The following is an 11,757-nucleotide window of genomic DNA, read 5'->3' on the forward strand; positions in this document are numbered from 1 at the left end:
ACTACTTGCCATTTGTATACCTCTAGTCCAAAATATTTCAACCGTTTAAACAACTATCTTTTAAAAAAGTTACAAAAGTGTGAAAAATAACAGTCTCAAGTACATTAAATAATGCAAATATTTGGAAGGTATATAGGCATTCCAGTAACCTTATATATATAAGTATTTGTATATACAATAAATGTTGCCAGCAAATAATAACTACAAGAGAAGGTTTTACAAAATCCAGAAGTTAAAGATGACAAGAGCAGCTTTATCTATTTGTTCACCTACATTCATTAAATCAGTAAAAAGATCCTTAACTTCAAAATCCTAGAGGTAACTGATCTGCATTATAAACTGGAATCCACAAAAGCATATGCCGCCATATCCCCAAAAATGGTGAAAGAGGTGACCTGAACTGTGTAACTGGCTGCACATGGAAACACATATATCCCAACACACATATTCCATATATCCTGGCTTCCTCAAAATCCTACCAGGAAATGGTAGTTATAAATGTATGCTGAAAATAGGTGGATTCAGAGTATTTCAGAAGGAGAAAGGCAATCCAAAGTCTCAGGCTCCCCACCAAAATCAAACTTGTGAAAGCTCCATGATACTCTGTGACAGCACCTTGAATACTTCTACTGGCTCAAGTACAGCACAGGAAAACAGGCTACCTTTAAAAGACAGTGGGCCAGATGGTATTTTTCTTTCTCAAGAGAGAAAGGGATAAGAATTCTGCTAACAATTTATTTCAAACTGGGACATGTTGGTCAGTAGTATCTTGCTTCTGTGTTGGAAGCTCACTAGGAGCCAAACAACTAGAGCTTAGAAACATCCTTTTACAAGATTCTGCCATGCCAGACTACCAACCTTTGCCCATTCTGCTGCATACCCTCCCGCCTCATACCATCCTGCCCACATTTTGGAACTTCTGTATGAAATGAGGGAGCCACAATCTACATTGTGGCTGCCAGAGACACACAGGCACTCCAAAACACACAGTGCAAATACCACAATACATCTCATTAGCAGCAGTCCCGTTCTGAGATAATGCTGCATCCATACAAAGAGGTCACTGCAATAGTATAACCCCTGTTACCAAGACAAGGGTATACTTGCAAAGAAGGAATTTCAAACTCATGTCTATCAACAAAACGCAAAATAACACAGGACTGAACAACCAGTGGCACACCTATCAACATCCCTTACGTTTTACCTTAGCCGTCTGTCTCAGTTCCATGCATTCAGCAAACAGCTGTGTAGGACACTCTACAGCATCATTTGAATTAGCTGAAGTGGATATATGCAGCATTCATGTCACTGTTCCAGTGACATCTTACCAATGACGCCACGTAGGGAGTCTTTCTATTGTTCCCAGGACTTTATCTTGATTGGCAAGGGTCAAGGAATCTGAAGAATCGGTGCCTGGGGTTGCTTTGCCACTGTCTTTTTAATGCTCTTACCCCAGGAAAGGAAGATGAAAAGGTTGGGTCATTATCATGAAGAAAGCAGTCCTCAGTGGTAGCTGCTACAAGTATACCAATCTAGCTTCCTGTTCCATTTATTGAAGGACGTTCATAAAAAATAACGGCTGTAGCCACATACCATAATGTAGAGCTGTGCAGAGGTAATGCAAACTGGGTCATATATTTAATATATCCAATGAAAATTTTACAGTATGCTCTGTGAGAGTTCTTACTATCTCTTATAAAATACTGTTTTATTATTTTCATTATTAAACAAAAAACATCAGACAACTGAATACAGAACGCTCCTTAATTTATAGCTTATCTAGAAAGTTACTTTGGTAATAAAGCCCATGAACATTAAGACCTTCAGTCCAAAATGCTTTTTTCCAGCAGAGTGCTAACATTTTCAATCAAGAATTTTACATACAAGATTCCTGGAATACGACACAAACAAAATAACCCAAGACTACCAGTAGTGTATATCTGCAATAGATAATAGTAATTAAAATGGTAGTGCTTGACTAGCATTTTCCCAAACTATCTTAATAGTACCCTTAAGTAACCCCAAGTTAATAATGTTTTACTGTCTTCTGTCCATAAACATAAAAATACATTTATTAATGGTATTAGATTAATATACTTGAATATAATTATATTAAATTACTTTAAAACATATTTATAAATATAAGCATACTGGTATCAATGACACCAGCTTTTGCTGAAAAATGCATGTGAAACCCCTTATTTTTATAATCTGCATTTTATATGTATTCCTTCTGCTAAAATATGAATGCAGACCGTATTCCATTGGGTACACTACCCAGTATTTCAGAGTAGGTAAGAATTAAGTCAGCTTTAGCACACACAAGATTACGAATTAAAAAAAAAAAACAACCCAAACAAAAAAAAAAAAAAACCAACAAACCACAAAACCCAACACCAACCAACCAACCACTGATATAATATATTTGCTTGCTGTATGATTTTACTGAAACCATAAGTAAGACTGAGAAGAAACTCAGCAAAGATGGACATAACATTTCAGGCTAAACCTCAAAAATATAAAAATATTTGTCTGGGAACTAAGCCTCTTAAACTGAAATAGAAAAGCTTATTTTTACAGGGGTAGGAAGAATTCTTGAAAAATATGCAGTATTTCTTATTACTCAGTATTTCTATCACATTTATTTTGACAAGTCAGGAATAAGCACACATTATTTAAAATTAAACCAGATTGATATTTATTGTTTTCCTTCCTAGTCTTTCCTCATTTATGATGGTGTTAGTTGGCAACACTGTACATACATATTTATGCAGTATCTTATTACTCAGTATTTCTATCACATTTATTTTGACAAGTCAGGAATAAGCACACATTATATTAAATTAAACCAGATTGATATTTATTGTTTTCCTTCCTAGTCTTTCCTCATTTATGATGGTGTTAGTTGGCAACACTGTACATACATATTACTGTAGTATCACTATACACTATTTTCAAGAAACACATACGATCATGTTACTGAATTTTTTAAAACATGGTTAAAATACAAGTACACAAACTTGCAGAATTAAAACAATTTATATGGCTTATTTTTCTCAAATTCAAGAAAATAAAACCGTCCAGTTTTAGACTGAAACATTCTCACTGCACTGCAGTGAGCTGTACCTGCACAATCAATCAGTTACTGTTTCTCAGCTGAGGAATTCAGATCTTATTAAAAATTTAAGTAGATCACTTAAACTTGTTTTACCATGCTTTTACTGAATTATGTCATCATTTAATGAAACACCTTAATACCATTTGCCAAAAGACATTATCTGTGTAATGTCGCGTGCCAGGACCAAACCTCCATATCAGATTCAGACAAGGTGCTCCAGCCTTAGACAGGCACTAGTTCCACTAGTTTCCAATTCCTCCTGGCACAGCGCTGCAGTTCTTCTCTAGGGCTCACTAAATCTGATGTTTTCATATGAAGATACTGACTGACAGGAGTTCCTAGCATGGCAGAAGGTGAATGCAGCTTGCAACATTGCTTGCAACAATGCTGAATGTCAATTTTGGTATCACTGATCTAGATATCCCTTGGATAAGTTCTATGACTGCTCCTAGGGAACTGAAAGCAATGATAATTTCCAGGATCTCACAGAGGAAGCAGTGCTTAAAGTGGCTGCAGTCTTCAAGTTTTGATGGCACGTGATTTTGATGCTTGCAAAGAAATGAACACAGCTATTGAGCAAAACTGGATATGAATGTACTGACTGAACTCTGTTACAGTGGTAAAAGTTCATGGATTAGATTAGGGGGGAGAGTTGACATGTGAATGCTTAGGATACTGTATTTATTAAGATCCAGCCCATGCACTCGTAACTCAGAAATTTCTATATTCTATCAGCATCACATGAGGTTGTCATGATCAACTGTCTTATGGGACAGTAACAAACAGAAATCTGTTTGGAAACTGAAATTAGGGAACTGTATTTCATTACAGCCTAACTGTAATTCCACTCTTCCATCTGCACTGTTTCAAGTGTACAGAGGGTAACGTGGCTATCTAGATACCACTCCTATCTTTCAGGCTTCTCACCTAGTAACAAAAAAAGAAACAAACTCTACTTCAAAATATTTTACTGATGGAACTTTTTTTCTTCTTAAGGCTGAAAAAAACCTAACAGACTTTTGGAAGAGGGATGGTTGGGGATGGGGATGACCCATCAGTTATTTAAGCTACAAAAAGCAACAATTTTTTTCACGTTCTTTACATTTAAGCAAATTAAAAACAGCTTAACAACTTACGTTAAATTGCTCATACAGTTCAAAACAAACTGATTTCCTCCCCCCCAATTTCCTACTACACACCAAGAAAACAATCACTAAAATAATTAGCAAAGGTTCTTGCATAAGATGGTCATAAATTTTTTTGTCAGTAAGATGTTTAACATTTTATGGTGGTGCTTTCCGAAACCAAAAAACCCCGTACAAGACTTGGAAAGTGATTCTGAATAGACTGTGAAGATGAATTTTCACCACACAGTGGAAGGCACTACCAATGCCTTGTATCAGACAAATTCTGTACAGTCCAAACATACAGATCTCCTTTAGGAAGTTGTGTAGATAAATAAGCAAGTTTGCCGTTTTCCAGCGGTAGCGTGGAAACATATTTTAGACACACACTGCTGTAGAACAGACAATAATACACGAAGAATTATTTTGTAAGTGACGCATAATATTAAAGATACTCGGGAAAGAAAACCCACAAGTTCTGTGCTAAACTTCCTGGCAAAAGCATCTGGTTTGCACCGTAAGCAAAACAAAACCATATACAGATCTGTCTGTAACTCCCTCTGCTGTCCCCTCACTCCTCCTGAAAAGACCAGAAAAGCTCATCTTGCATACTGTTTCTAATACTGCCTCGGAAGGTCATCTATTGTTCTTAGACCTCCTTTGCACATCTCAGAACTAACTAGGTCACGGCCACTGCCATGCTCCACTTCATCTCTGACTTCATTCTAAAAATCACAGACCTCCCCGCCCTTCTCCTTTAATGCCATTCACAAAAATCACAGGCCCTGAATGAATTTACTCCTTGAAAGCCAGCCGCATGAGTTTTAACTCCTTCCCTGTTTATTTACACCCAGCCCAAGACTTTTCAGTATATTCCCAAAATGAAGTTAGTAACGCAGGATGTTGGAAATTTGAGATGACTAACTTTGCCACAAGTAGAAGTATAAAAGCAGACTTTGGAACCATTTGTATTTCTTTGCCAGAATGACACCTGCTCAGTTTTTATCCATTCAAGGTGGGTATATATCCATATAGATCTATCTATCTATCTCTTTCCCCATTCAAAGAGAATAGTGCATGCATTTTAAACAGGGATTACCTGTTCCCAGACTTCAACCCAATCACTGTACATATCTGCAACTTACTCCTAGTATTTTATATATTAACAGGTTTAGCTACTGTTTTTTAAAATACCACTTTTTTTGGTTACAAAGGCATTACAGTGCTAAAATACCTAAACACGCTCAGTTGGCCTCTTCTTCCTGTGACTGCTCCTTATTGCTTTATCTATAGCAAGCGGCTGCTTAGAGCAAGAGTTTCACAAAGAATTCATATGGAATAACATGAATCACTTAATTTGTGTAAAGATAGTTTTTTGTGCTATACTGAGAAAGCATTCTTAAACAATTAAATAAAAAAATGCCTGGACAAATTTGTCCCCAAAGCCTCCTGCTATTTTGCTGCTCCTGTCCACAGTTGACTCTACTGTCAACTTTTGCAATCTTTACTACCATCTTTGAGTAAGATTAGTTAACTCCAATGATATGTTTATAGCAGAAAAATTAACAACCTGAAACAACACAAAACCTATCTCAGATTAAGCCACAAGTTATTACTGCTAAATAAATGCTTTTAATATGATGTATATCCATAGGATCTATAGTGACAAGTATTGTATAAAAAAAACAAACGAACAACCCACACAAACCAACAACAAACATTATCTTCTTAAAATCAAGAGTCTAGCCTTCAACCCTAAAATTCTCTACACAAATGTCAGTTCAAATACCATTTAAGTTCAACATGAATTCATTTTTTGTAACATGTTCCAGACCAGTTATTTATGTGCATACTGTATGTATATTTACAGATGTAATTATCCTCTACAGATCACCTCACTGTACAAGTGATTCGGTGTTACATACTTGTAAGAAAGACACAGGACCTACTAATCTGCCAGAATTCTAAAGTAACGATACCTTCCATGTCAGTGCTGCTGCTGTTTTCAACAGACACCGTCTACTGTATCAGATGCTTCAGTTCTTAAATTGATACACACCAGGAACAGACATGAGACTCACAAATACATTTAATCCGAGCTCTAAGGCTGCAGTAAAGTTGATAAAACAAATAGCTTTTGCTGAAAGGAGCTGTCTCCCTTTTCCAGAAGCTGGAAAAGACAGCACTTCTTTTGTCACTTTAGGGAATTAATCTTCCAGAAAATTAAACTAGATCTTGGTGTGATCAGAAAAGCAGCAGAGAAAACACGAGGCAGGAAGGTCGTTACGTACAGCCAGGACAGAGAAAGGTATGGAAAAACCTGGACCTTTCAATGGCTTTTTGCCATTAGATCCATGTGAAATCAAAGGTTACTCATACACAGTGTAAGTCTACTTAGCCACAAAGAGTAAATAGGGGAAAAAAAAAAAAGAGATATCCCCATGCTAAGTTAATGCTTTCTGTTTTTAGAAAGGAGACAAATGCATGTTTAATTACTGCATTATATCTTAAAAACAACTGCTGTTTGGAAGTACTTGGTTAACACAAAGTCTGTTACAGAATGAAGCCAACCGTTTGTAGTATTACACTGTAACAGAGGTAAGACATTGCTGTTTTAAGACGATGCAGTGAGACAGAGATGAGAGGGAGAAGGTATGTAGATCTACAGAATGATTTCCACCTGTACTACAGCTGCCATCAGACATGCTGTTGTGACTGTAGCTATGCTGGATGAAGAAGTTGCCACCTCACTTCATCTCCACTTGCTCATTACCTTCAAATCTTCCAGCGTAACTGCATGTTTAGTCACTTCCTAACCTAGTACTGTCAAAATGATTCCCGTTAGAGAAATCTGTGTTTCAGCTTAACTCGGATTATTTTTGACAGAACTTGTTTAGTGGATGACTATAAATGCAAGTACCAGAAGATCTGAGAACACTGTAACCTTTAGAGCTAGGAGAGGAAATAGCAATGAGCAAGTGGAGACAGCTAGCCCTTTTCCACGGTTATGTTGCTGCAAGAGAAGCGCATTAATCAGACATACAGGTCTGAGTTGTCAGTCTGCCTAACCAGTGAAAGCTTTGTATCAAGGCTGGCGTCTTTAGAGAAAACAGATAAGCAAATCTATATACTACTTATTTTACTGCTTAAAATGTCAGGTTGGGGTTAAGTGTCCAGAAATTCAAATCATTTGTTATAACTACCTGGAATTCTGTTCTATAATGAGAGAAACAGGCAGATGCTATTCAAAAGATAATTAAAAAAAAAAAGTGGTATTTCTGTGGAGTTAAGGGATAAATACCAACCTCACCTTCTCATCTTAAATTATCATAACAAGACCTGAAAAATTACTTAATTGCTTTCTATGTATTACTGACGTGAACAAATAGCATCTGTGTTGTTACATGGTAAAAGAAGTACAAAAACTACCACCAAAATGCAGCATCAAATTACCATCATGCAACGTACAACATTGACAGGAACAGTACTTGCTATAGAGATCACCTTACCTTTTATTAACAGGCTTCTCATCCTTGTCATAGGGTCTTATGAACCATTTTCCAATTCTTACGAAGTTTTTATCCATCAAGCACCTAGAAAATAATTACAGCAACAATTACTAGTTACATCTTAAGATGTAATTAAACGCAGTCTTTGAAGACAGTAAATCTAAGGGATTAAGCAGCTGAATTTCCATCATATTGAAATCAACTTTGTAGCTTCTGGGTTCCATGTAACTTTGCCACTTTCTACTTTCCCACACTAGTCAGAGAATCACTGTCCAATCTCATGATGCTGATCTTCACATATGCATTTTCCCCTCATCTCTGACAGGATTTTCTCTGCTCCATGCTACTCTTTTTGCTGAATGAGCTATCATCCTATTTTTCAAACTCCTCTTCTGGAACAAAGACAATTCATAGAACTGATTCTTTTCTATACACTGTTTCTCTCAGATTTCATGATAAAGAATATGCATTCCTGTATTTGTGGCATGTAAATGGCACAGTATAGTATATGAATGACAGGAAATTGTATTAACCAAATATTAACAATGAACCATTTTTCCTTCACATGGTCCACAGCATGATTTCAGGTGTTGAAACTTCCATAATTACTGTTTCCTCTCTCAGAAAACCTCACTCCAACAAACATACTCCCACGTCACTAAATTTAGAGCAATAAGTTACCTATTTTCTGTGGTCCCTTTAGAAGGGCACAATTTCTTTACAGAAACCGTATATTCTGTGGCTTTGGAAAAAAAAAACCAAACAGTGAGGATGCAAAGTGATCAATAAGCAATTTAGGCCGACAAGTTAAGGAGTGCTTGATGCCTTTCCAAGTCCACCTGTACAGATGAATCACACTAGCAATATGCCAACACAATTTAAGTATGCTTCATACATTAAACACGCAGTTGAACATACTGCCCAAGGGATCACATACAGACACTTGTTATGAAGCAATATTTTCCAGAAAGGTAAATATTTATGTTTCAAAAATTGAGAAAAACTGGTCATTTGTTCCTAGTGGTTTATTTACGATTACGAGCAATAAACGAGCTTTCCCTATACATTTCATGTCTAATCAGTATTTATTTATTTAGATGGAAGAACTATACTTCTCCATTCTTCAAAGTTTTCCAATAGTTTATGTCTATAGCAGTTGCTAGAAATTAGCCAAAACAAAACAAAATAAAAATCACATGAAACCTTCTGGGAAAGTACATTCTGCAAGGTTTAAAAAAACCTATGTGATCTATACTTCAAAAGCATACCTAGAAGACATAGATAGGAAATGGATGACAGATAATGTAGGTACTAATATGCTCCTAATTCTTCTGTATAAACTTGGCAGGGTTTTCCAAAGTTAAAGCTAGGCTGAAGAAAATTCTAACAGCACTTTCTCAATTAAAGCAAAAAGAATCCAGCTCAGCTGAATATACCAATATGCTAAACTGAATATGAAAGCTAAACCAGCAGAGATCTAAAGACACTGCTCTTGTGCTGGTGGGGAAAAAAAGAAGTATGCTTCAGCAACTGTTTCCCCTAGGAAATATTTGCTATCAGAGAAAGTCTGTCAGCATCAGCGCACTTTATACAAACAAAAGGAACTCTGTGAAGTTTACATCAGTCCCCTAAAGAAAATAATCCGTACAAGCAAAAAAAATAATAACCTCTCCCCCCCACACACACTCTAATGCCACATTATCACATCTCACAATAGCAGGTTTAACTGCCTCAATCTAATGCTGTTTTCCCAGAAAAAAGACTTCATGGCTAGACTTGGCCTTAAAAATCAGCCAACCCTCACACGCTAAACTAAATCACAGGTTATTGAAGGTATAATCCCATACAAAATGGGAAACTTGACTGCAGAAGCATGGATCTCAAAGATTTGGCCGAGTGAACAATTAATGACAGTACAACTGTATAAGCACTCAATGGCAACTAGTCTTTAACAGTAAGCTGTAACAATGAACTTGCGTAAAAAAAAAAGAAAAGCTGGTCATAAAATCCCAAATGAGTATATACTTAAAAGCAGTTATTTAATCATATGAAATAAGGACATGAAATACTCTGAACGCCATGGCTCATTTCTCTAGTTAAGGCTGAGTGATATTTTCTTCCTAAGCAATACAGCTATTACAGCATTTCACTGTCACTTGACCTCTCATATTTCTGATTTTTCTATGAAAAAAAATGACCTGACAAGGGCACACTAATGATTATGAAATAATACCATCATATTTTGAGTATTACTTCCTCAGATCTTCTAACATTTTTCTAAATCGCCTATTAACATAAACTTATGATCACTAATTTGGGTACTGAGAAAAAAAAAACCCACAAACAAACAGTTGCATAAATACCCTTTCTTGCCCTTCCCAGGGTTAACTTAAACCAAACACCTCTCCTCCCTTCTTCCTAGTCACAATTTTCACCGCAGGTTTCACTCAGTCCCTCCCAACTCCTCGGTGAGGCGACGGGTGGAGGAGGAGGTGGGGGGGTCACCTACACCGTGGTTCTTCCTGCCGCCATTTGCTTCCCGCCGCCAGGTTTTCCTGCCACAATAGTTTTTCCTGCCCCTTCTCCAGAAGCTGCCGCTTTCTTCCTTGAACACGGCTGAGCCATGGTGCTGTGGGCTCCTCTGGCTGGCGGGAGATCTGCTGTGTGACAGAACCGGCTGGAACCGGTTCCGAGCGGCACGTGGCAGCTGGCGGCCTCCTCCCTCCCGCTGCCTCCCATCCCACAGAGGCCAGCGCTCCTTGTACGAGCTGAATTACCCACAGCTGTAGCTAGTCAGAAAGACCAGACTGCCCCGCTAAGAAAATAGCATCTTGGCAGGACACAACAGGTTTCCGAGAGAAGAAAATCTGTCCTTCACTAACTGTAAAATAAACCAAAAAACCCCCACATAACTTCAAGCACAGGCAACAGCCCTGTCACCTTCTGGTAAGATCAAAAAGAAATTCAAGACTTTTTTATTAATCAAGCTTTTCCTAAACGCAGGATAAAATGGGTCTTTAAAAATTAAAGTGTTATTTCTCATTTTAATAAAGCCTACACATTTATTGCTATTATTTTAAATGAAATAATTACGATGTTAACTTAAGATTTAGTATGGCAAACAAAAAAAAACAAAACAAAAAGTGTATAATTTAAAATAAACTCAGCTATAATACTGTAAAAATGAGGTGGCTAACTGGATAGATATTGGTAAACCATCATCCTGAGTCACCTTGACAACTATTTTGTTAGAAGACTTCTAAAACAAGGGCATTCCTGAAGGCGTGCCTCCGCGGCAGCTCCCACTGAAGAGCAGGTTAGCACAGTTGCCCAGCTCCGGAGCAAGGCCCCGCTTGCAGCCAGCCCCGCCACCGCAGCCGCCTCGGAGCTGCTCTCAGCACGGGGCAAGAGAGCAGTGGGACTCTCATCTCCAAGGGCAAGGTGCTGAGACTGTGGCATGAGTCAGAACAGCTTACGGCGACACGAAATGAGGCTTTAGCAAACATTTGATGTGTGTTGACCAACTGTATTTCAAAGACTATTGCTGAAAGAAAGAGAGCTCTGACGACTCTTCAGTCACAGCTGGACAGAACAATTCTGCTAACTCTGCCAACTGATTTCAATTAAGTTATTTTTAAAAAAAATAATTAAAAATTTACTTCACAAGCTTAAAAAGGTCCAATGAATAAAGATATCCACTAGGAGTCATACTTAGAAGTCAGTTGGCAGAGAACCACAGACTAATAAACACATATAAAATTATTTTTCCTTTTTATACTGCAAAGCTACAAAAGAACTAGTAAACATTCTAGACTGGGAATTTCATTTTTATACTTTTATTCACTCTAAGTAGTTGTCCTGGTTTCAGCTGGGATAGAGTTAATTTTCTTCCTAGTAGCTGGTACAGTGCTGTGGTTTGGATTTAGGATGAGAATAATGTTGACAACACACCGATGGTTTAGTTGTTGCTGGGCAGTGCTTACACCAGTCAGGGACTTGCCAGCTT

At 37.5% G+C, this 11,757-nt stretch overlaps 1 protein-coding gene across 1 annotated transcript in view; it reads right to left on the bottom strand.

Moving 5' to 3' along the window:
• MED13L (mediator complex subunit 13 like) overlaps positions 1 to 11,757 on the bottom strand; it is a 191,036-nt gene that overhangs the window by 96,172 nt on the left and 83,107 nt on the right. The window contains exon 3 of the mRNA XM_019470687.1: positions 7,752 to 7,835. Coding sequence (XP_019326232.1) covers positions 7,752 to 7,835 — 84 coding nt within the window. The remainder of the gene's footprint in view (positions 1 to 7,751; positions 7,836 to 11,757) is intronic.

This window comes from Aptenodytes forsteri, unplaced genomic scaffold, assembly GCF_000699145.1.
Source record: "Aptenodytes forsteri isolate BGI_AS27 unplaced genomic scaffold, ASM69914v1 Scaffold415, whole genome shotgun sequence".
NCBI classification, from domain to species: Eukaryota; Metazoa; Chordata; class Aves; order Sphenisciformes; family Spheniscidae; genus Aptenodytes; species Aptenodytes forsteri.